Source organism: Zingiber officinale, chromosome 1B (assembly GCF_018446385.1).
Source record: "Zingiber officinale cultivar Zhangliang chromosome 1B, Zo_v1.1, whole genome shotgun sequence".
Lineage (NCBI taxonomy): Eukaryota > Viridiplantae > Streptophyta > Magnoliopsida > Zingiberales > Zingiberaceae > Zingiber > Zingiber officinale.
Genome location: NC_055986.1, coordinates 160,263,432 through 160,289,884, shown reverse-complemented (window position 1 = coordinate 160,289,884; position 26,453 = coordinate 160,263,432). Strand labels below are relative to the sequence as shown.

General features: G+C 37.0%; 1 protein-coding gene and 1 non-coding gene across 2 annotated transcripts; both read right to left on the bottom strand.

Annotated features, from left to right (window-relative positions):
- Positions 1-23,161: 23,161 nt before the first annotated feature.
- Positions 23,162-23,235, bottom strand: TRNAV-CAC. The gene has a single exon. It is a non-coding gene; the product is annotated as a tRNA-Val (tRNA).
- A 300-nt stretch (positions 23,236-23,535) lies between these two features.
- Positions 23,536-26,086, bottom strand: LOC121986409 (transcription factor bHLH115-like). The gene is made up of 5 exons (XM_042540352.1): positions 25,657-26,086; positions 25,033-25,098; positions 24,525-24,602; positions 24,256-24,411; positions 23,536-24,023 (listed from the first exon to the last, which is right to left on the bottom strand). The coding sequence occupies exons 1-5, from the start codon at positions 25,782-25,784 to the stop codon at positions 23,990-23,992; spliced, it is 462 nt and encodes a 153-aa protein (XP_042396286.1). The 5' UTR covers positions 25,785-26,086; the 3' UTR covers positions 23,536-23,989.
- Positions 26,087-26,453: the final 367 nt, after the last annotated feature.

The following is a 26,453-nucleotide window of genomic DNA, read 5'->3' as shown; positions in this document are numbered from 1 at the left end:
ACCGACAAGAAGGGAAAAGAACGGAGCGTAGTGTCGGAGCTTTGTTGGCGTCGCACTGAACGTCGAGCAGCAAGACCAGCAGTAGAAGAGTTCTCAGCTTGATTGAATTGATCTGAAGCTCCTGTATGGGGCTTCTTTTATATGCTGTTCCGGGCGCCTGGATCCCCTCCGGGCGCCTGGAATGTGACGTAGCTGCACAAACCATGATGCTCCACGTGGCGACGACTCGGCTGGATAGAATTTGTCTTCCGGGCGCCCGGATCCCTTCCGGGCGCCCGGACCTCCGGGCGCCCGGACCACCTTGTGTTGGTGCGGTTAGCACTAACGGTCTAACTCAGGTTTTGATGAATGACAAATCAGGTTAAGTTAGGTTTGTTGTTGTCTGACACTTTTATCAAGTGTGCAGGAAAAGTCCAGCTAGGTCGACGGGCTGACCGGATAGCTGGCGAGAAGTCCAAGCGGGTCGACGGGCTGACCGGACGCTTGGCAAGAAGTCCAGTTAGGTCGACGGGCTGACCGGATAGCTGGCGAGAAGTCCAAGCGGGTCGACGGGCTGACCGGACGCTTGGCGAGAAGTCCAGACGGGTCGACGGGCTGACCGGACGTCTGGAAGGGAGTGACTGTGAGGACGCGTTCCCGGGAAGGGGACATTAGGCGTCGATCCGGCTTAGATCCATTTCGGATGTCTAAGTCGAGATCGTGACTAGATTCCGGTCTCGGAAAGACGGAATCTAAGTCATACTCTTTCTTATCCATCTATTGAACTTTAACTGTGCTAACAATCTGTTTTACAGGATACATATTTGCCTCGGACTAACCCTGTTTTGCAGGAAAAAGGAGCTTTCTGAAACAAGGTGGTCCGGGCGCCCGGAGGGGATCCGGGCGCCCGGAGGTCCGGGCGCCCGGAAGGGATCCGGGCGCCCGGAAAGGATCCAGGCGCCCGGGACAGCATATAAAAGAAGCCCCAGGTAGGAGCTTCAAAGATATCAAGTCTTCACTGAGAACTTACTGCTTGCTCTGCTGCTCTACGCTCCTGCGACGCCACGAGGCTATTCCGACAAAGCGCTTTCTTAAAGTCTAACTCTTCTTCTCTTGTCGGTATTTTATTTCTGTCAATTCTTGTACTTATTTGTAATCTTCATTCGAATTGATAGTGATTGCCCAACGAAAGTACTCACGGAGTACGGGCCTTCGAGTAGGAGTCGCATAGCTCGAACGAAGTAAAAACACCGTGTCTATTTTAGTTTTCCGCTGCGTTAATCTATCGATCCGCCTCACAGATTCAGTACCCAGAAGTGGGGTCGTCACAAGGTACCGCTCGGATTTGGTGCAATCACCAATCGACAGGGGGTGAAAATTTTTTTATTCCAAACTGATATTATTATCTTTTGGAAGATTTTTTCCGTTGCACTTAAAATCTAAATTGGTACAACACCAACTTAGAGTTTCTATTCTTTTTCCACACTGCTCATCCAACACGAAGTCTTGGAATTTTTTTCTATTTAATTTAGTGTGTGCAGGATAAGATGTCTCAACAAGAAGGCTTCAGCACAGTACGTCCTCCCCTATTCAACGGGGATGATTTTTCGTACTGGAAGAGGAGAATGGAGGTCTACATGAAGACAGACTACGACCAATGGATGAGCGTCACAAAGGCTTACAAAATTCCAGTAGACAACTCCGGGAAAATAGTAGACCCTGAAGAATGGACAAATGATTTAAAGAAAAAGGCATCAATTGAAAACAAAGCCATCAATACTCTACACTGCGGACTAACACGAGAAGAACTGAACCGGGTCGGACCGCATGAAAACGCTAAGGAGCTTTGGGATAAACTGATTGAGCTGCACGAAGGAACAAGCGACGCGAAGGTAACAAAAAGAGATTTGCTATTAAACAAAATTTTTAATATAAAAATGCAGGAAGGAGAAACGGCAAGTCAGCTCCACGCGAGGGTCAAAGATATCCTCAACGGTCTCCACGCGATAGGCCACCAAATGGAGAACCGAGACTTAATAAGGTACGCGTTAAATGCTTTTCCGCGAAATAATTTGTGGGCATTAATTGTAGATGCCTACAAAATTTCAAAAAATTTATCTAAATTAAAATTGGATGAACTCTTCTGTGAATTAGAACTTCATGAGCAAACTAACGCCGGGGTCGAGAAAGGTGTAGCTTTATTCGCAGGTTCCTCTAAAGAAAAGAAGAACAAACCCGAATCTGAAGAAGATTCCGATCAAGACTCTGAAGACGAAGAACACCTGGTGAACCTGGTAAGGAAAATGTTCACCAGGAAAAAGAGAAGCTTCAGCAAACATGATCTTCAAAAGATCAGTTCGCCAGCCGACTCAAGAAATGTCACATGTTTCGGATGTAACAAAAAGGGGCACTACAAGAACGAATGCCCAAGATTGAAACTTGACAAACCAAAGTCAACAAAGAAGAAAGCCCTCAAAGCAACATGGGACGATTTCTCCTCAGACGAATCGGAGGGAGAAAGGCAAAAGCACCAAAGTCACCTCGCGCTGATGGCTCGCGAAGAGGAATCGGAAGACGGGTCCGAACCCGAATCGAGCCACGAGTCCGCACTCGTTTCCGAAGGTTCCGAAGAGGTATACCTAAACTTAAATCGTAAATTCTTTAGAATTATCTCGTGTTTAAATAAAAAATTAGTTAAATTGGAAAATGAAAATAAATCACTTCTTGAGGAAAATCAAAACCTCAAGGAACAATTAAAAAATTCGAATCCAACTCAAGATCGAACACTTGAGGAGGAGAATTTATCATTAAAAAATGAAATTAATAAGTTAAAAAAATTGTTGGAAAAATTCACAACAAGATCTAAAAATTTAGATTTAATTCTAAATAACCAAAAGGCATGCTATAATAAAACCGGACTTGGATATAAGTCAAACTCAAACAAAACCTTTAAATCATTATTAACCCAACACAAAGCAACCAAACAAGCTTGGGTCCCGAAAGCGTGCTTAACCACACAAGTAGGACTTAATCAATTCTATATACCTAAAGATAAAATACATTATATAAACTTGAATAAATCAGATCAAAAACTAAAATATAAATTTAACTTAAAATCAAAATTCAAAACTCAACAAAACTTAGACTATCACCAAGTTGATTATAATTATAAAAAGAATCGACACAAACCAAAATCTAAATTAATGGCCAATAAATCAGGGGGAGGCTCCAGAATAGCTGGCACCTCCAAAACTAACATACCCGACAGGGTAATCCAAAAACAAACTAACCCGGCAGGGAAATTAGGATTAGTTGAAGAGAGACCAAGTTTAACTTGAATCATGGTACTGGTGAAGTTTTTTGATGATAGTACGTTTGGGAAGCTTGGGCATCGCATGTCTAGAAAGATATGGCTTCGATCTGGTGCATTTGGCCAAGTGGAACTGACCGAAGCTACCCTTAAACGAATCCTAACCAGTTAGACCAAGATTTAGTACTAAGTTCCATGGATAGGACTATTCGGAAAATTTCGAAAGGTTGGTTACTTCTAATGATGTCCATGTGACTCACCAAGCTTAGAAATTTATCCGAAGAATGCCTATTTGTGGAAACCAAAACTAAATCTGAATCTAACACAAGTTAAATCAAACTCTATAATTAAAAATCTAATTTCATCTCACAAAATCATAGGATTCCCTGATTGATAATATAGATCGGATGAGATGAATAAGGCTTAATTTTTTTAACTTAAAAAAATTAATTTCAAAACTTTAAACTTAAAAATTATTTTCAAAATTTTAAACTTAAAAACTAATTTCAAAAATTTTAATTTTAAACTTAAAAAATTAATTTCAAAACTTTAATTTTAAACTTAAAAATTAATTTCAAAACTTTAATTTTAAACTTAAAAATTACTTTCAAAATTTTAAACTTAAAAATTAATTTCAAAATTTTAATTTTAAACTTAAAAATTAATTTCAAAACTTTAATTTTAAACTTAAAAATTATTTTCAAAATTTTAAACTTAAAAATTAATTTCAAAATTTTAATTTTAAACTTAAAATTTTTTTTTATAAACTTAAAAACTATTTTCAAAACTGTAATCTCAATTTAAAAAAAAAAAAAAAAAGTCAAAAACCAGGGGCGGGCGCCCCTGGTATTCTCGTCGGGGCGCCCGGAAGGGGTTCCAGGCGCCCCGCCCCAGCAACCCCGGGCGCCCGGAAAGGGTCCGGGCGCCCGGAGTGCCCTATAAATAAGGGGCAGCAGGCGCCCCCAACCTCTGCCCCACTCATTCTCACTTTTGCCAAGGTTCACTTTGAACCTCAGTGCGAAAGTACTCTAAATTAAAATTTTCGTGCGGTGAAGACGCTGTTGCGATTCAACCGAGGTCGTCAAATCTATATTTTTTCGATGGCTCCTCGGTAAAATATTCTTCCCCTCTCTAAAATAATTTTTTTTGTGTTGTCTTCTAAATTTTTTTTATTATTATTTATATACAGTAAGAAACGAACAAATACTGGTGCTGGACCCTCCAATGCTAGTACAGACCCTAGGTTTCCCACAGACGAACTTAGGATTAAATTTGAGTCCACCATCTATAAGGCCATTAGGACTACCTGCATAGACAGAGCGTTCTTCCTAAGGTCATGTCCCTCTGCCTTAGAGGTTATAGGCCACTACAATTTAAGGAACCTTGTAGAATGTACCAGTCCAATAAACATAAGTCTATGTGCCGAATTTTGCAATAACTTAGTAAAAGTAGATGACTTCACCTATACCACTAGGGCAGCAGGCACTGATATCGTATTTTCCCCTACGACTATCCGAGAGTTTTTAGAGTTGCGTCCTTCTACTTGCCCCTTTTTGTGCTATCCTCCGAGGGATCTACCGTTCGACGATCCCTACTCACATATTACTCTCGATACGATGTATTCGTATTTTTTTGGGGGAGAGAGAGATCCCACTGTGACACAGTTTAGGTCAGTAGAACTTAGAGTCCAGGACTACGCTCTTTATAGGGTTGTAGTTCTTTGCATTTTACCACTGACCACTCGGGACATCGCTGTGATGCGCCCATTCCATTCATTCCTACTTTATGCCCTGATTCATAGGTTGGAGATTGACATTAGCCTACATATCTTCTCCACCATCATTTACGCAGCCGGATACGTGACTGACAGTCGAGTCCATATGCCATTTGGTCACATTCTGACAGCCTATATGTCCTCACTGCACATTGATGTCACTAGAGGAGACGTTGCCCATATGACCGAGTTCGATGTTATATCCTCTCGGAACTTTTCCCTAGCCGACATCCAGGTAGATAGAGATGACGGGACTATGACTTGGCGGAGGGGGGCACAGCACCAGCCGGATCCAGACGCACAGATGGACGAGTTCATGCTCGCACTATTTCCAGAGGAAGCCGCACCGGCTCCACCACCACCCCCAGCTCGAGCACCACGACACGCTCCCCGCACTCTAGCCGACCGTATGACCGGACTAGAGAGAGCCATGGCGAGTCTCCAGCAGGAGAACTCCGATTTTCATCGGGACATACGGCGAGAGGTTACCGAGTTACGAGCTGCCGGGGACACCCGCCACACTGAGCTGATGGCACTTCTTCGATCCTTGGGATCTGGACCACCCCCTTCATCATCTCAGTAGATTTAGTGATGGCCTACTTCTGTAGCTACACTATTTGTAAAATATTTTGGATTTATCTAGTGACATTTCAAACTTACATTGAATATGTTCTATCTCAATAGCCTAGGAAATTTCAAAAATCCTTTCAAAAATGATTTTATCAACTTATAGGCTAAACTTGTTTGTTTTCAAAATTTCCATTCTTAGACTTTCAAAAACAGTTTTTTCCTTAGACTAAGTTTACCTCCTTAGAAAGCATGTACCCATAGGACTAGTTTTTGAGCATCTCACCAACACCCTAGGGTTACCTTGCTTGTGTTTGACAAACATAGAAAGGGGTGAGATGCATAGGCCAACTGTCTAGACTTAAGATGCTTATTTCAGTGCATCAGCATAAGTCTAGACGTTAAATACAAATCAGATATTAATCAGATTAAAGTTCATCAGTCAAGTCAAACACTGACTGATTATAATTAACTTAATCTGACTAACCTAGTGAACGCTACTATCTTCTGATAGTTAGTTAGTACCTAAATTGGTTAGACAGCTGGTTAGAGATAGGTATCAAATTCAGGGGGAGAAATATAACTATTTAGTCTTCCAAATTGAATTTTAAACTTAATTTTGATAACAACTTGCTTTAAACAAGTTTTCAAACTTTATACTCCCCCAAGTCAATTTGATCTTTTCTTGGATTTAAAAACTCAGTTATTTTTCAAGGTCTTATTGTTTTCAGTAATTCTCACTATGTTTGTTTACCCTCGTTTTTTGATGTATGCCAAAGGGGGAGGGTTAGGTTGGTTAAGTTAGAGCAACTTAATGCAAACTTGAAAAACTAACTTAAACCTTAAAAACCTCAATAATCATGATTGATTCTTGCATATTTTTATCACTAACTTAACCAGGTTGTCATTCCATCAAAAAGTGGGAGATTGTTGGTGCGGTTAGCACTAACGGTCTAACTCAGGTTTTGATGAATGACAAATCAGGTTAAGTTAGGTTTGTTGTTGTCTGACACTTTTATCAAGTGTGCAGGAAAAGTCCAGCTAGGTCGACGGGCTGACCGGATAGTCTGGCGAAGTCCAAGCGGTCGACGGGCTGACCGGACGCTGCAAGAAGTCCATTTAGGTCGATGGGCTGACCGGATAGTGGCGAGAAGTCCAAGCGGGTCGACGGGCTGACCGGACGCTTGGCGAGAAGTCCAGACGGGTCGACGGGCTGACCGGACGTCTGGCGGTAAGTGAGGTAAGTCACTGGAAGGGAGTGACTGTGAGGACGCGGGAAGGGACATTAGGCGTCGATCCGGCTTAGATCCATTTCGGATGTCTAAGTCGAGATCGTGACTAGATTCCGGTCTCGGAAAGACGGAATCTAAGTCATACTCTTTCTTATCCATCTATTGAACTTTAACTGTGCTAACTGTTTTACAGATACATATTTGCCTCGGACTAACCCCTGCTTTGCAGGAAAAGGAGTCGAAACAGGTGGTCCGGCAGAGGATCCGGCGCTGAGGTCCGGCGCCCGAAGGATCCGGCGCCAAGGTAAATTTCATCCAGGAGTCGTCGCCACGTGAGCATCATGGTTCGTGCAGCTACGTCACGTTCCAGGCGCAAGGATCCAGGCGCCCGGGACAGCATATAAAATAAGCCCCAGGTAGGAGCTTCAAAGATATCAAGTCTTCACTGAGAACTTACTGCTTGCTTTGCTGCTCTACGCTCCTGCGACGCCACGAGGCTATTCCGACAAAGCGCTTTCTTAAAGTCTAACTCTTCTTCTCTTGTCGGTATTTTATTTCTGTCAATTCTTGTACTTATTTGTAATCTTCATTCGAATTGATAGTGATTGCCCAACGAAAGTACTCACGGAGTACGGGCCTTCGAGTAGGAGTCGTCACAGGCTCCGAACGAAGTAAAAAACACCTGTGTCTATTTTAGTTTTCCGCTGCGTTTATACTCATCTTTATCGAATCGATATTCACCCCCCCCCTCTATCGAATCCAACGGTCCTACACCTTGTTCCAGAAAACTCCCTTTTCCTGCAAAACAAAGTTAGTCCGAGGCAAATATATATCCTGTAAAATAGATTGTCAGCACAGTTAAAGTTCAACGGATAAATAAAAAGAGTATAACTTAGATTCCGTCTTTCCGAGACCGGAATCTAGTCACGATCTCGACTTAGATATCCGAAATGGATCTAAGCCGGATCGACGCCTAATGTTCCCTTCCCGGGAACGCGTCCTCGCAGTCACTCCCCTCCAGTGACTTACCTCACTTACCTGCCAGACGGCCGGACCGACGCCGAATGTCCCTTCCCGGAACGCGTCCTCGCAGTCACTCCCCTCCGTGACTTCCTGACTTACTTACCTGCCAGTCGACCTAGCTGGACTTCTCGCCAAGCGTCCGGTCAGCCCGTCGACCCACTTGGACTTCTCGCCAGCTATCCGGTCAGCCCGTCGACCTAGCTGGACTTCGTGCCAGACATCCGGTCAGCCCGTCGACCTGTCTGGACTTCTCCTGCACACTCGATCAAAGTGTCAGACAACAACAAAACTAACTTAACCTATTTGTCATTCATCAAAACCTGGGTTAAATCGTTAGTGCTAACCGCACCAACAATCTCCCCCTTTTTGATGTAATGACAACCTGGTTAAGTTAGGGAAAGAACGAAAAAAAAACCGGTACATCGGTTTTAAAGTTAGTTTTAGTGTTTTCAAATTGGTTTAGCTAACTTAACCACCTAACCCTCCCCCTTTGGCATTCATCAAAAATAGGCATGGATTAAGTAAGCATAGACTTTAGTAAAAAAAAATGTTAAGATAATATGGGGGAGTTCTAAATTTCAAGATCAAATTTTATATTTTCAAGTTTCAATTTTGAAATGCTTTTCAAATAAGTTTTCAAAAATTCCAAGACTGAGTTTGAAAATTTTATTTTTCAAAACTGATTGAAAAACACTAGAAAAGTTCAGTTTTCAAGGACTAAGTAAAAAGGATAAAAAGTTTGTGATTTAAAACAAACAATTGTGAGTTGATTTAAGAAATTTTTCACAATTTTAAACAGGTTGATTTTGAAAATTGATTTTTAAACTTTGATTTTCAAAATTAAGTTTAAAATTCGATTTGAAAAACTGAATTAGTTTTATTTCTCCCCCTGAACCTGACATAAAATTTTGAAAATATTTGCTAAATATATTCAAAGTAAAAAAATCGAGGTAGAATTTTATAGAGAGATTTTAAAGAGAAGATTAAAAAATAACCCTTAAGGAGATAATTAATAACCTCCCCCTGAATTTGATACTCCTTTAATTTATTAATCCTCCTTATTTATTACTCCCCCTTAATATAAAATTTTACAATCGTAACATATTTTCGTACCTAAGTGTTTTAGGCGATTGTATAATTATCTTTATAAAATTGTTCATTTAAATTTGACTAAACGTAATTAACGTTAGATTCAGTTGAAATGAGTTAACCTTTAGTGTAATGTTAAGTAAGATAAGTTGTTATTAATTCAATAATTAATCAATATTAATAATTTATTGATTAAATTTTGCTTGATTCAATAATTTAATATAATCTAAATTTTGTATTAATTGATGAAGGTGTTAGTTATAATTTAACTTTTCATTTACTTCCTTTTAAGTTGGATTAACTTAGTTTAAAGTTGGTAGTAGTTTGAAGTTAAACTCGTTATTAAACAAGGTTAAGTAAGGTTCAATTTAAGTCAAACTTTAATTATGTTTTAATAAAAATAATTAATATTTTAAAGGTTGAAAAAAATGACTTAGAGTAATTTTAATATTTTTACTAAGGTTAAACCTAGGTTCTAATCAAATCAAGCTTAGTTCTCAAATAAAGTTAAACTTAAATAGTTAAGTTCTACTTATTAATTACATAATTAAGTTTAAAGTTAAAGTTAACGAAATTTAAGTTTTTAAGTTAGATGTCTAAGTTTTAAATGAATTTAAAATAATTATAATTATTATTATTTTTAAGGGATTTCTAACAGGATTTTAAAATGATTTTAATAATTATTTAATGACAATTAATATATGTTCAATTCAGTTTTGATTTTAGATTAAAATTAATATCAGTGATTAATTTAGGTTTAAGTTTTAAGTTTAACTTAAATTTTTAAGTTTTAATTTAAGTTTTAATTTTTAGTTAGGTTAAATTAAGTTGAAAAGTAATGTTTAAATTAAGTTTTAATGAATTTAAGGTTAAAATGATGTTTAAGATTAAAAATGAGTTTAAAGTCAAAATAATCATTTTTAAAGTGAAAATAGTCTATAGAAACAATTTATTATTATTACTATATTTTTTTAAGTTTAAAAACATTTATTATAGTGAAAAAATAAGAAGAATTTTTCAAAATGAGACATAATTTTTAAAATAGTTTTAAAATGATTTTTAAAATAGTTTTTAAATGAGTTTTAAAAGTTTTTAAAATAATTTTTGAAATAATTTTTAAGTCAAAATAATTTTAAAAAAATATAATTTCTAAAAGAGTTTTTAAAATAATTTTTTAAAATGTTTTAAAATAATTTTTTAAAGTTTTTAAAATGATTTTTAAAAGAGTTTTTAAAATAATTTTTAAAATGTTTTAAAGTTTAAAATGATTTTTAAAAGAGTTTTTAAAATAATTTTTAAAAAGTTTTAAAATAATTTTTTAAAGTTTTTAAAATGATTTTTAAAAGAGTTTTTAAAATAATTTTTAAAAAGTTTTTTTTTTTAAAAGGATTTTTAAAAGAGTTTTTAAAAAAAATATTTTAAAATAATTTTTTAAAGTTTTTAAAATGATTTTTAAAAGAGTTTTTAAAATAATTTTTAAAATGTTTTAAAATAATTTAAAAGAATTTTTAAAAAAAAAATTTTAAAATGATTTTTTAAAAGAGTTTTTAAAATAATTATTAAAATGTTTTAAAATAATTTTTTAAAGAATTTTTTAAAGTTTAAAATGATTTTTAGAAGAGTTTTTAAAATGTTTTAAAATAATTTTTAAAAGAATTTTTTAAAGTTTTTAAAATGATTTTTAAAAGAGTTTTTAAAATAAATTTTTTTAAAAATGTTTTAAAAGAATTTTTAAAATAGTTTTTAAAGAATTTTTAAAATAGTTTTTAAAGAATTTTTAAAATAGTTTTTAAAGAATTTTTCAAATAATTTTTAAAGAATTTTTCAAATAATTTTTAAAGAATTTTAAAAATAGTTTTTAAAGAATTTTTAAAATAGTTTTTAAAGAATTTTAAAAATAGTTTTTAAAGAATTTTTAAAATAGTTTTTAAAGAATTTTAAAAAAATAGTTTTTAAAATTTTTAAAATAGTTTTTAAAGAATTTTAAAAATTAGTTTTTAAAGAGTTTTAAAATAGTTTTTAAAGAATTTTTCAAATAGTTTTTAAAGAATTTTTCAAATAATTTTTAAAGAATTTTAAAAATATTTTTTAAAATAGTTTTTAAAGAATTTTAAAAATAGTTTTTAAAGAATTTTTAAAATAGTTTTTAAAGAATTTTAAAAATAGTTTTTAAAGAATTTTAAAAATAGTTTTTAAAGAATTTTTCAAATAATTTTTAAAGAATTTTTAAAATAGTTTTTAAAGAATTTTTAAAATAGTTTTTAAAGAATTTTAAAAAAATAGTTTTTAAAGAATTTTAAAATAGTTTTTAAAGAATTTTAAAAGATAGTTTTTTTTTTAAAATAAATAAGTTAAAATAATTTTTAGGTTAAAATAAATTTTTTAATTTAAAATAAATTTTTAGGTTAAAATAATTTTTTTAATTTAAAATAATAAATTTTTAAGTTAAAAAAAAGTAGTTTTAAAATAAATTTTTAAGTTAAAAAAATTAAGTTTTAAAATAAATTTTTAAGTTAAAAAATTAAGTTTTAAAATAAATTTTTTAGTTAAAAAAAATTTAGTTTAATCTTTAAAATAGATTTTTTTTTAAAAAAAATTAATTTTACTTTAATTTAATTTTAATTAATTTTAATTTAATTTGAATTTGAAATTCCAAATTTAATTTTAATTAATTTTAATTTCGTTTGAAAATTAATTAATTTAATCCTTATTCATCTCACCCGATCTAGATTATCAATCAGGGAATCTTGTAATTTTGTGAGATGAATTAGATTTAATTACAGAGTTTGGTTTAACTTGTGCTAGATTCTGGTTTAGCTTTGGTCTCAACAAATAGGCATTCTTCGGATAAACTTCTAAGCTTGGTGAGTCACTTGGACGTCATTAGAGGTAACCAACCTTTCGAGGTTTTCCGAATAGTCCTATCCACGGAGCTTAGTATTAAACCTTGGTCTAACTAGTTAGGATCCATTTAAAGGTAGCTTCGGTCGGTTCCACTTGGCCAAATGCACCAGATTGAAGCCATATCTTTCTAGACATGTGATGCCCAAGCTTCCCCATCGTACTATCATCAAAAAACTTCACCAGTACCATGATTCAAGTTAAACTTGAACCCTCTTTAACTAGTCCTAATTACCCTGTCGGGTAGGTTGGTTGGGGTTACCCTTTTCGGGTAGGTTGGTTAGGGTTATCCTGTCGGGTAGGTTAGTTTTGGAGGTGCCAGCTATTCTGGAGCCTCCCCCTGAATTATTGGCCATAAATTTAGTTTTTAGTTCTGGTTTTATTATAGTTAAGTTTTGGTTAAAATTTAATGTTTAATTTGTAATTTAGATTCAAGTTTTTAATTTTGAATTAATTAAATTAGTCAAATTATCTTTCTTTAAGAGAGTATATTTAATATTTAAATTTTCTTTCAATTTTAATTTTATTGGGTTAATTGACTTATCTTTCTTTAGTAGCTTATTTTTAAAGTTTAGGTTTTTATTTATTTTTGAGTTAATTAAATTGTTTGAATTATATTTCTTTAAGGGTTTATCTTTTAACTTTTTATTAATTGTTAATTTTTAATTTTCTAGATTATTTTTGTTTAATATGTTATCTTTGACATTTAAGTTTGTTAACTTCCGTTTTGATTTTATCAAAGTGTTTGATTTTATCCTTATATTTTCTTTACCTTTTAAGTTGATATAATTAGTGGAATTTATTAAATAAGTCTTATCATTAAAATTTAATTTTTTGTTAATTAAATTATCTTGGGTTTGGATAGAATTTTCTAGATTGATATTGTCTAGATTATTAAACAATTTATTAATTGTGTCTAGATTGATATTGACCTTGTCATCCTTTTTGTTTGAATTTTCAAATTTGTTTAGGTTTAAATTCGAATTTTTAGATTTATTAATTATTTTCAGATTTTCTGTATTTTCTAAATTAATTATATTTTTTTTATCAGAAAATATCCTAGGGGTATTTTCTGTATTTTCTGAATTAATTATATTTGTTTTATCAGAAAATGTCCTAGGGGTATTTTCGCAAGTATTGTCATGTACACTATTTTCACATATACTTTCAGATATATCCAAATTAACATGCACATATTTTAAACTACTACTAGCAAGTGTGTTTTGGTAAATATTACTAACCTTGAGCGCAACCCCTAATTCAGCAGGCTTCTCCGTTGGATCTGACTCGAGTCCGGATTCGACTTTAACTTGATCTTCTAGCTCCATTGGCGTCTCGTGAAGCTTGATCAATTGGGTCCACAGCTCATATGCATTCTTGTATTTTTCTAGTCTGCATATGATATTGCTAGGTAAAATATTACAAATAATTTTACTTACGTTTTTATTCAGTTCCGAGTTCTGAGAAGGTTTTTTCAATATTAGCATATAATCGATATCTACGCTTCCTAAGAAGCATTCCATTCTTCGCCTCTAGTAGTTGAAATCTTCATCGTACGGTGGTGGTTCATTGGGGTTCCATCCTTCTTGAAAAGACATTGTTCTTGCACACAATGAAACAAAGACAAAATCCCCCAAGACTTGGTCTTGGATTAGCAGTGCTGGAAAAAATAATATTTCACTAATTTTTTTTTTAAAAAAAATAATAAAATATTATTAAAATATTAATAAAAAATATTATCTCAAATTTTTGAAAATGTAATATTTTGTCGATACTAAATAATAGTGAAAAGATGACGATGTATTTTTCAAAAACAATTTTGGAGGGAAAAAACGAAAGGCCCCCTCTTTGTCTGATTGGTGGTTGCACCAAATCAGAGCGGTACCTGCTCTGATACCACTTGTAGGACCGTTAGATTCGATAGAGGGGGGGTGAATATCGATTCGAAAAACAAGAGTTTAAACGCAGCGGAAAAGTAAAATAGACACTTCGTTCGGAGCCTGTGACGACTCCTACTCGAAGGCCCGTGGTCCTTGACCACTTTCGTTGGGCAATCACTAGCAATTCGAAATGATGATTACAAAAGAACCGTAGAGTGAATGCTAATGAAAACTGAAAACAAATACCGACAAGAAGGGTAAAGAACGGAGCGTAGTGTCGGAGCTTTGTTGGCGTCACACTGAACGTCGAGCAGCAAGACCAGCAGTAGAAGAGTTCTCAGCTTGATTGAATTGATCTGAAGCTCCTGTCTGGGGCTTCTTTTATATGCTGTTCCGGGCGCTTGGATCCCCTCCGGGCGCCTGGAATGTGACGTAGCTGTACAAACCATGATGCTCCACGTGGCGACGACTCGGCTGGATAGAATTCGCCTTCCGGGCGCCCGGATCCCTTCCGGGCGCCCGGATCCCTTCCGGGTGCCCGGACCACCTTGTTCCAGAAAACTCCCTTTTCCTGCAAAATAAAGTTAGTCCGAGGTAAATATATATCCTGTAAAACAGATTGTCAGCACAGTTAAAGTTCAACGGATAAATAAAAAGAGTATAACTTAGATTCCGTCTTTCCGAGACCGGAATCTAGTCACGATCTCGACTTAGATATCCGAAATGGATCTAAGCCGGATCGACGCCTAATGTTCCCTTCCCGGGAACGCGTCCTCACAGTCACTCCCCTCCAGTGACTTACCTCACTTACCTGCCAGACGTCCGGTCAGCCCGTCGACCCGTCTGGACTTCTCGCCAGCTATCCGGTCAGCTTGGACTTCTCGCCAGCTATCCGGTCAGCCCGTCGACCTAGCTGGACTTCTCGCCAAGCGTCCGGTCAGCCCGTCGACCCGCTTGGACTTCTCGCCAGCTATCCGGTCAGCCCGTCGACCTAGCTGGACTTCGTGCCAGACATCCGGTCAGCCCGTCGACCTGTCTGGACTTCTCCTGCACACTCGATCAAAGTGTCAGACAACAACAAAACTAACTTAACCTATTTGTCATTCATCAAAACCTGGGTTAAATCGTTAGTGCTAACTGCACCAACAAAATGCTTGTTTAAAAAATTAACAAAATCTAAAAAATAAAATAACTTACTACTTAAGGAAATAAACTATCTTAAGGAACAAGTTAACTTAAGTAACTTAACTAACCAAGTTCAAGTTAGAACTTCAATTCAAGTTGGAACTTCAATTCAAGTTGCGAAACTTGAGGAAGAAAATTCCAACTTAAAAGGACAAGTCGAGTGACTCAAGAAAACATCAAAAAAATTCAAATTGGGATCCAAGTGTCTAAATATTGGTACTTGGGTCGCAACGAGCTGTGTACAACAAATCGAGACTTAGCATAAACCAAACAAAACCAACAAACCATACATTTCTGTAATCGGTCAAAATGTTTGAAATCAAGTCCAAGCATGGGTTCCTAAAAAATGCTTAACCAAAACAGTCTGTTGGTGTGGGAAGCATCCGACCGAACTTGAGTTTTGATAATAGCAAAAAGTTCAAAGTTAAGGTTATTTATGGTCTAACAAGTTTTGATGAGATTGCAAGAAAGTCCTAAGGGTTCTTAGGCAAAATCCCTAGCTACAGTTAGGCAAGTGAAAAACCCTAGGGGGTGGTAACCCTAGGTCGTAGAGGATGGTAACCCTAGGCGGAAAGTCTTGGCGGGTCGAAGGCTTTGGGCAAAAATCCTAGAGTCGGGGACTCTAGGTTGAAATCCTAGTGTCGCGAACTATGTAGAAGTCTATATGGGTGATGGAGCGGACGTCTAGCATGAAGACCGGAAGCTTCAGATGCTGAGCAAAAGTCCAGTCGGTCTGGAGGATCGGTCTGACAACAGGTAAACTCTCCTGAGAGGAGTAGGTGATGACACATTCCCAGATGAGGAAACAGTAGGCGTCGGTTCGACCTAGGGTTTTTGGAGGAAATACAAAGTCAGAACAGGATAGTCTGATGACTGTTAAGTACTTATATTTATCTTATATTATTGTGCTAACTTGGTTTTGTAGGATATACTTTGTTTGTGGACTAATATGCTTTACAGGAATGAAGTTACCCAAAGGAAGCCTCGGATGAACAGTACCCGAAGCACCCTCCATGGAGCTTGAAGGTGCCTCGGGTGCCTTGGATGAAGCCTCGTAGCAAGGAGCGAAGGTGCCTTCCAAGGAGATGGAAGGCGCCTCGAACGCTGGATGGAGGGCACCCTCCATGGAGCTTGGAGGCGCCTTCGAGTGGATAAGCAGCGAACTCCGCGGAGCTTATCAACGCGGAAGACTTGGGGCTAGAGGCGCCTCCTGTGGAGGTTGGAGGCACCCTCAACGGCTTATATAAGGTGGGCCCGAGCATATGCCAAATAACAACTCATACTCGCAATACTTCTTCCATGTGCTGCTAACAAAACGATCCGAAGAAGCCATAACACTGCTCCGACAACCTGAAGTCCAGATTTTCTCATTGTTAGTTGTTGGTATATTTTTTCTGCACTTAAATTATATACTTGTAATTAATCTTGTAAAGATTCTCGAGCTTATAGCCATTGCCCACCGAAAGTGATCAATGATCGCGGACCTTAGAGTAGGAGTCAACACAGGCTCCGAACCAAGTAATCAAAAGTGTTAGCAATTGCTTTTTACTTCTATATTCCATTGTGTATTTATGAAACGAACGAATTAGTCACGAGCGCTATTCACCCCCCCTCTAGCGCTTTTTGATCCTACAATTGGTATTAGAGCGGAATCACTTCAAATCAGTGAAACCACCATTCAAGCAATTTTTTCTCGTGGTATTTTTTTTATTTTCGAAATCGATAAAATTACCACATTTCGATCTATTTTATTGATCGAGTTCTTTCGTTTCTCGAAGTCAGTGCAAACACCACTCGAGTTTTTATTATATTATCTTATTCCCGCACTATTAATCCAATACCAAGTCTTGGAACAAGTTTCTCATTTTTCTGTCATGCTAGATTTTTAAATGGCCCACCAAGAAGGGTATAGTACTGCACATCCTCCCCTCTTCTTTAGCGAGGATTTTGGCTACTGGAAGAGCCGAATGGAGTACCATCTCAAGACGCAAGTCGAGATGTGGATAATCATCCAAACTGGTCTCGAACTTCCACTCAATAGCGCAGGAAAGCTAGTATCCTGCGTGAATTGGGACACCATCTTGATGAAGAAAATCTTGGTTGATGCCAAAGCAACCTGCACCCTTCAATGCGGCTTAACCAAAGAAGAGCTGAACCGAGTCGGCCCATTCTCAAGCACAAAAGAACTATGAGAGAAGTTGATCGAGCTGCATGAGGGAACTTTCGATATGAAAGTAAGTCAACATGATTTAATTTTGAATAAATTATATAATATAAAAATACAGGAAGGTGAGTCAACGAGCTAGGTTCATGCTCGCACACAAGATCTACTGAACGGACTCCACGTGATCGGACAGAAGGTGGAAAATCGCGACGTCATTAGGTAAACATTAAATGCATTTCCAAGTAATACCTTGTTGGCATTTATGGTAGATACTTACAAACTGAGTACTGATTAATGGTTGTGAAGTTGTTTTAATAAGGGTCTGAGGTAAGACAAAAAGAATTGTAGCTTCATCTATTGTAGAGTTGGTAGCTCTGCTATCTAAAAAGACATGTAACGTAAATTCATATCCATGAATGTTGACAAAACATTTGACCCTAATATCTAGGGTTTTTCTCGTATTGCAAATACTAGAAGCTTTTATAAAGACTAAATCAGTATATGTAGGGGTAGCTAATTGCAAGCTTTTTCCTTTATCAAGAGTTGGTAAGGATTGTTTAAGGAGGAGTGCAGTTACTTTAGTATTCATCATCTCTAGTTATGTTTCTAAGTTATGAATACGTGTCTCTAATACAAAAACCCTTGTTTCAAGTAAAATGTTCCGCGTACTTCCTTTGGATGATTGATTTATGGGTTGTGTATTGAAGAATAGTTGTTGAAGGTAAAGATTACAAGTTTGCTTTCGGTAGACCTTATATGTGCCTCATTTATCTATAGAAGGATAATAGCTAAAAAAAACAAGGAACATTATCAGTTCCTGTTTTAAATATCCACTCATGTGGACATGTAAACTTGTTTGTAAGTTTTACACTAAGTTGATTGAACATTAAATTTTTTTTGTAGGTTAGTTTCCCAAAATCCTTCTAGGTCATTATATAACATGTAGTCTTGTTCACCTAGAGTTTCTGTCACGCCTCGGAAGAGTCCCTGTCCAAAGAAATTTCGACAGCATCTCCCCTGTACGGCGGACAATATGAAACTTTCTACATCGCCCCCAGGGTCACACATACATCAGCCAACACGACCGGAATAATAACAGTAATAAAAATATAACACAGAGACATCCACGCAGTATAATAGTTGACAAACTAGAATATTAATAAGAAGACTCAAAAACAACCCTACTCAACTACACTCATAAAGCACAAAACTGATGTCCTACTCCACTACACTCATAAAGTTCAAATCCGACGATAAAATCAACTTACCTCTTCTGCCGTCTCGGCAGGCGTGTAGTAAAACAAATCCAATAAAACTCATAGGCAATATCCAAAAGTAAACTAATACAAGTCCAGATGTTAAAAGCAGAATAAGTCTAAACACAATCTAAATAAGAAAAACTAAAAGAGCAACACTCGTCTTCGTGGACTGCAGGGGACTAGCGACTGGAACTCTCTCCGGACAGCATCAACCTGAAAATAACAACGGAGGAGGGTGTGAGTCCAATACTCAGCGGGTATCAACTGATATGCGTAATAAAGAAAATAACAACCAGCACTAATCATGCGTACAGTCTCCTAATACAAGAAGGATAAATACAACTGAAATAAAGCAGGAGAAAACTGTACTAACCAGGACCAAGGTATAAGTACAACAGGTCGTCAGACCAAGAGTGTCATAAATCCTATATGCATGTCAATCATATGCATCCATATAAATGCAGCAAGTAAATGCAGCAAACACAAGCAATAAATGCATCATGCATATGATGCAAATGTCATGGTCACCCCTGACGCCAGTCAATCATGTCACACACAATGGTGAGACCGAGTGGGTAGGGTTGTGACAACCGTGCACTCTGCCATCACTGCTCCTGATGAGTGACCGAGTGGACGGGATGCTGTCGAAGTACACACATACTCCTACCCCAAATCATAAATGGGGGAGCGCAATGCTCTCATCTCCCAGTACACCATGACGGGGAGGGATCCCTGACGTGCTACCACGCTGCATCATACTACCCATGAGCGGACCAACGGAGCACCGAACAGAGCAAAACTGACGTGCTACCACGCTGCGTCACGCTACCCATGAGCGGACCAACGGAGCACCGACAGTGATGTAATTGGCGATGTGCTCAACAATAATGGAGCAGACTATCGCGCAGCATGCAATCATGCGAATGGTGCATGATACTAAGTATGACAAAATACTGAGCAGCATAGCAATAATCCATATATATGTAAAATGTGTACCATCAGAAAGTGAATCAAATCAAAGTACACAGACCATATAAGGTATCAAAAACTCTAGGTCCTGAAGATGATAAATAACATGGTTGTGTCACTACCTCTATAAATATGCATAATCAGGTAAATACTAACATGAGGTGCATAGCAAATAAACAACCAAGCATGTAACAGATCGAGTAGTGATCAACCGAAACAGATAAGAAAACACAATCGTTGCTATTTGTTAAAGACATTATTATGCATATCAAATGACATAAAGTCAAAGTACCTGCCTACAATGGAAAAGATCAATCCGGTAATCGAGATACTCGTCTCGTGTCAACAGTCCTGTAGTAAATCGTACAGTTTAGCTAAGTTGATTATAAACAAATAGCTAAACAAATTCCTAATCCATCGACCACCTAGGGTTAGCTTCATTAACCCTAATTACACCATTAAATTAATTCTAAACCTAAGTTAACAATTATTGTTAACACAACTAGCAATCATCTATAACGAAGATCAAAACCCTAAACCTTACCTCAATTCACAGTCGTGTTGGTGCTGGAGGAGTGACTGCCGGATCCAAGAAAACCCAACAGCAAAATAGCCTCTCTGCTGGACTCACCTCACGATCACAGAATCTCACTTCACTGGAATCAACCGAATCACAAAGAAAGCAAGAGGTCAACACCACATAAGGATCAAGTACCCGATTCACCAATTAGGGCAGAAACCCTACCTCTGTGCTTTGAGCCCCAACTCGACGCTAGTGATCTAGGGCTGAGATCCTTTGATGGTGCGGCAGCAACTCACGAAGAGGGAGAGGCTCGACAATAAAGAACTAGGGCACGAAAAGGGGCAGATCAAAATAGACTAGTGAGGGGCTCTGCCGGGATGCGTCCGTGCGGAGGTGGCCGGAGAAGAAAGGAAATCGCGGGTCAGCCGGGGCTAGGGCTCAGTGTTGACTATGATCGGAGGTCGGTGTGGCAGAGAGTGGTCGAGGAAGGCAGCAGCGCAAGAGGGCACAGCGGCAATCAGCTCACAGTGGTGCGGCCTCAAGTGGCGGCAGCGACGTCACAGAGGAGTTGAAACTTGGCCGGCGATGTGCAGCGATTGTGCGGATCGGAAGGGAAAGAAGGAGAGGCAAGGGGGAATCGAGTTCGGCGAGGAAGAAGATGAGAAGAGGGGAGAAGAAACCGCAGCGGCGGTTAGGGCAGGGATCGGCGTCGGGCGTGCGGGAGAGAAAGAAACGGCGAGGAAGGGAAAAAGAAAAAGAAAAAGAAAAAGAAAAAGAAAAAGAAAATATAAAAATAAACATTTCCTCGCTTAAATGGGTAGCCTAAACAGGCATTCCCGGACCCCGTTTTTATCCTCGTTAACTCGTCCATACGAGCTCCGAAAAATTTTCGAAAAATTTCCAAAAAATCTGAAAAATTCCCCTTATTATTTTCTGCCTTTTTTTTTTTTTTGGTATTTTATAGTTTCTAGATAACTTGGTATGTCTAGATAAGTTTTCGAATAAGAAGGATGTAAAAATGAATTGACTAGGCTATAGTCAGAAGTGGATGGTATTTCTTCCACATCAGCTATTGAAATGATCGAGTAGATTGAAGAGGTATCAGATACATCGGATTGTACTTCAACTAGGTCTAAATTAGTTCATGTAACTAATTTTGCTTCTCATGTTTATCCTTATTTAAGTATGATTTCTTTTCTATACTCTTTGTTGCATAGTATGTTTTTCTTGGTCTTACTATTTTTTATTTTTCTACTAGTTGCCTAAGTACTCTTGAGGATGTACTTCTATGGTTACCTCTGTTGGTGCAGCGAGCACTAGACGATCGAACCTAAGTTTTGATTATGGTAAATAGTCCAAAGTGAAAGTTACTTGTTGTCTAACAAGTGTGATTGATATTGCAGGAAAGTCCTAAATGTTCTTAGGCAAAAGTCCTAGAGAATTCTAGGCAAGTGAAAAATCTTAGGGGGAGGTAAACCTGGGTCCTAGGGGGAGGTAATCCTAGGTAAAGGAAAGTCTTAGATGTGTTTAGGCACGAAGTCCTAATCTAGGGGATTGGACGAAGTCTTGGCGGGTCGAGAACTTTGGGCAAAACCCTAGAGTCAGGGACTCTAGGTGAAAATCCTGGTAGTCGCAAACCAGGTGAAAGTCTGGATGTGTCATGGAGCGGGCGTTTAGTATGAAGACTTGAAGTCTCGGACGTTGAGAAAAAGTCCAGACGGTCTGGAGGACCGGTCTGGCAAAAGGTAAACTCTCCTGAAAGGAGTAGGTGAGAACGCATTCCCCGAAGAGGGAACAATAGATGTCGATTCGACCTAAGATTTCCGAGAAATCCGAAAGTCAGAACCGGGATAGTTTGGAGACTGTCAAAAGTTAAATTTCATATTCTATTATTCTAACTCTATTTTGCCGGACGACTAATATTTTTATAGGGTCAAAGTTTGCCTTATTCGGTCGACCGAACGTCCGGATCAGTCGACCGAACCTCCAAGCAAACAGATCAAATTTCCAACAAGTAGATCGAGTTAGACCAAGGGATCGGTCGGTTGAACCATGGGTTTAGTCGACCGAACAGTAGATAAGTGTCGACGTGGTCAAGCCAGGGTGATCGGACCAGATAAGCCAGCGAGGAAAGCGGGATCGGTCTACCGAATGGTGGGATCGGTCAACTGAACGAAGGCTCTATCCGAAGCGACAAAATTTGGACGGGAAGCTAGGCAAGTTCAGAAGGTTTGGTCGATCGAACACCTGGATCAGTCGACCGATCAGTGTCGAGTCAAAGACTGATCCCGAGATTAGTGGATCTAGATCAAGTTTAACTCGTCTATAAAAGGGGGCCTCGACCAGCACTTCGGAATAATCGAAAATTGAACATCTTCTGCTTCCTTGTGTGCTGCTCCGAGACAATTCGACGACGTCCAAACACTGCTTCAACAATCTACTAACTGCTAATCCTTTGTTGTTGGTAAATTATGTTTTTTAATTTCAATACTTGTACTTGCCATCTCTGTAAAGATTTCTCAAACTTATAGTGATTGCCCAACGAAAGCGATCAACGATCGCAGGTCTTGGAACTGAAGTCGTCACAGGTTCCGAACCAAGTAAAACCAAAGATGGCAGCTTGGTTTTTGTTTGCTTGTTGTTCGCTTCCTTTTATTTTCGCTGCACAAACTCTTACACGAACCTTTTCTGAAAAAGCTACGAGTGTTATTCACCCCCCCCCCCTTCCTCTAGCACATCATCAATCATACAACCTCGTGTTTTAGTTTGACGAAGGTCATACTATTGGGAAGTATAAATTTGACTACAGAAATCATATTGCTAATTTTTGAGTTGTTTTTATGTGAATATACGTACATTTTTCTTTTTAGATAGAAATAATGTATTGAATACGTATTCAACTATTATCATATGTGGTGCTATTTTCATATCAGTCCATATCTTATGTATTTTTTTACCTAAATCTCCTGAAAATTTATTAAATAGTTTCTCTCTTAATTCTATATTACAATAATTTCCTAAGACTATAGTTAAAACTAAAAAATTATTACAAAATATTTTAATCCAATTCTAACTAATTGTAATTGCTCACTTCTCTTTGCTTTATATCTAATATATCTAATCTTATATATCCATCTTTTCTTTGATTCAGATGCTAGTAATTTTTCGTAACTTTTATTTATTAAATTTATATAAATTATAGCAAATATATTTGAAATATTTATTAAAAAAACATTTTTAAATTTACTGATTTTAAATATGAAGAAGTTATTGACGTACAAAATCAGAAGAATAAAAAAATTAGGCTGTCTGAGCCTGGGTTCGAACCGGGGACCACTAGTGTGTGAGACTAGCGTGATAACCAACTACACCACCCAGACTACGTTTGAAATGTAAATCAATTTTCCTTATAATATTTATATTTTTCGAGATTAAATATAATTAAAGCCTGAGAAGCTTCTTGTGATGCTTTGGAAGAGATAATCCAAGTTCGTGATTCGTCTAGTACGACAACGTAGTTATTAATCTTTGATGAGATGTTTACATTATATCGATTTCCAAATTTCCCACGAATATAAGATAATCAACAGCTAAAAAAAATCACTGCCAACATTCACATCTTTCTTCTTTCTCTTTTCTTTTTAATTTTTCTGCTCCCAACATAATATGCAAATAGATGCTGATGATAATAGTAGAGGATGAAACAGTGGCATACTATATCAAATTTCAGAAACAAGGCTGAAGATTTTTAGTTTTCCTTGTGTGGATCCCAAACAAAGCTTTGAATGGGGCTTCAAATTCTTAGAGATTACTATAAGTTCTGGCAGCTTTAGATAAGTGGACAACACTATCGAACAACACAGGAAGTTGATGTTAAGGAAAGTAAATGAAACATTAATGGGAATGACTATGCAACAGGCGGCCTTAGCACATGATCCCGAGAAGTATCCAGAGCTGCAGGAGGTATCCATTGCCACATTCCGATTGGTAGGTAGTTCGGATGCTGGATGGTTTTCGTGCAGGCTGGTGCTGATGCAAGATGGAGTGTTGAAGGAGCAGGTTGAGTGACAAACTGGGTTGTACTGTCAATGCCTTTCAGCATATGCTCTAGGTACTCCTTCTCGGACTTCAGCCTTATTTTCTCGTCGCGTAGTTCCAATTTCTCAGCCTGCAAGCATGCCAACCAAGTGATAACTTAGCCAACTAATCATTGGTGAATGCTGGTTGTTCAATAATTGATTGAAGCATGTACAAATGATTGTTAAGTTGGATTTAGTTTCCTAGTTGTTAAGATTTCGTAGTTGAAACAGATTGAAGAAGAACTGAATATAACAAGAAATAGCAACCACAGTTACTGATTTGCACTCATTTAAACTGAATATAACAAGAACAAGCATAACATTATGATAGAAATCTGAAGTGCTTCATTTGACTCCTTGAACTTCTTTGCTTCAAACCGTAATTGCTTTACAAGACGAGTGGCATCACTCAAGATGACAAATTTATCTGTTTTAGGAGGTTTTCCGGGTTCCATGATAGAGCACAATTCTGTAAACCTGTGAAGAAAACATCCTAAGATTAGAGCAGGATACACTCAATATGCATGAGGATGGACTTACTCACATATGCCCAACGCATGAAAAATTTTAAACAAGTGAACATCTGTTACCTATCATTAAGTTTATCTCTACGTATTTTCTCACGGCGAGCTTTTGATCCTGGCACAGCACATGATTCCGCACGGTTTCTGCAGGATGGCAAATTAAGAAACCTTTTAATCAGAGTGGATTTATGCCAATGTATCTTACTGTTACATCAAAACTATGAACTATAGTATCTAGAATTCAGTTTCATAATTGCACAAAGTTAATAGAATCTTAGTTCATCCAAGGGTCAGATTTTCTCTGACATCGTTTACAATTCCTTAATGATCAAATGCTTTATTACATATAGAAAGAACAATATTGGTACCGAGAAGAAAGATGAAAAGGGAAACGATGTTGGACACATAGAAGCTACCTGATGAATAGTTTGTTTATGAGTGCAAACAACTTTTGATGAATAATCGTTTACAAGAGGCAAAAAAATAAAAAATGAAAAACCTTTGAACTCCATGACTTCAGTCGAACACTGATGTCATCATAATCAATACAGTAGATAGAGAAATAGACTCATACCGTTTCTTAGAATCACTGTTTGAGCATTTATCCTCCTTGAGTGGAACATCAAAACCAAGCATTGCACTGCAAGTTAAATACTAGATAAGAAAAAAAAATTCAAAAAATTGAAGTATAAGATGCAGGAATTAAGTGCAAACAAAACCAGAGGAAGATAGATCAAGTAAAGTTTCCTCCCATCTCAATTTTTTTTGTTTCTTCAGAACATAATGTGATTAATTCATTAAATCCTGGAAGCCAAGTTGCAACCGTCAAGCTTTAAAAGTGAGAAGCGTTGTTTGAAAGTTTGAAAAAACGAGAGAAAAAAACAAGCATGCTTTGGAAATTTAAATAGTAAGGAACCTTCTTTGAGAATTAAAATATATATATATATATATAAGAGCTGGAGGAATTGTTGGGAATTTTGAAACGGGTGTAGCACGGAAAATCTGCCAAATATGTTTGATCTAAATATGAAACCGTAATACCAAAAGAGCAGTTCTTTCGACAATCGAATAAACACATGTTTAATCGAACTCAATCGAGCTATAAATTCAATAATTTCAACAATGGAAGCTATTAAAACCCAAAACCGAACCTTTATCGATCCAAAATAGGATAACTAGAAGAAAACAAAAGTATCACCTTGAAGCGGAGGGATCGTCGACGATTCGAGTGTCCCAGAGGAAACCGGACTCAAGGACATCTTCCTTTACCCCTCCGTAGTCTATGAGCCACCCCCCGCGCTTGCTGTTCAGATCAGACCCAACCATCCCCTTCCTCAAAAGTAAGATTCCCCCAAATCGCCAAAACTATCAAATCGACCGCCGAAACGAAGATCAAAAGGATCAAGCAAACAATAAGAACCCAAAGTCCGATCGATCCGATGCCCAAAGACAGCACTTGACCTGCTTCCTCTCGATTCCTTCTTCTCCGCCGGCGCTGTCTTCGATTTATTTACCCGCGCGCGTTGCCACCGGGAGAAGGAACAGCTAATGCGGTAACGTGTATCCGCGAATCAAACTATTTCTTCATTCTCTTATTCTGTTACCGATGGCAATTTCATCCTACGGAGAAGTTAATATCCAATCCGAATGAAAAAGGACATGAAAAATATCTGAATCCGTGTTTTCATTTTAACTTCGTGTATCCAGTAGATTTTTATCGAAAAAAAATATCTAATACGTACATGTGGCGCCAGTAGTTGGATACTAAATTTTAAAAATTTTAATCTATCAAATATTAATGAAGTATTAATTTTAAATATAATAATTATCATAAAAATATTAATAAATTTAAATACAGGATGATAATTAAATTATGAATAAGAAAAATAAAATATTTTAAAGAATATTTTTTTTAATGTAATATGGTGTGAATAAGTTGGAGTAGGTGTTGAAATTATACCATTTGAATATAAAAATTATACTGTATTATAAATT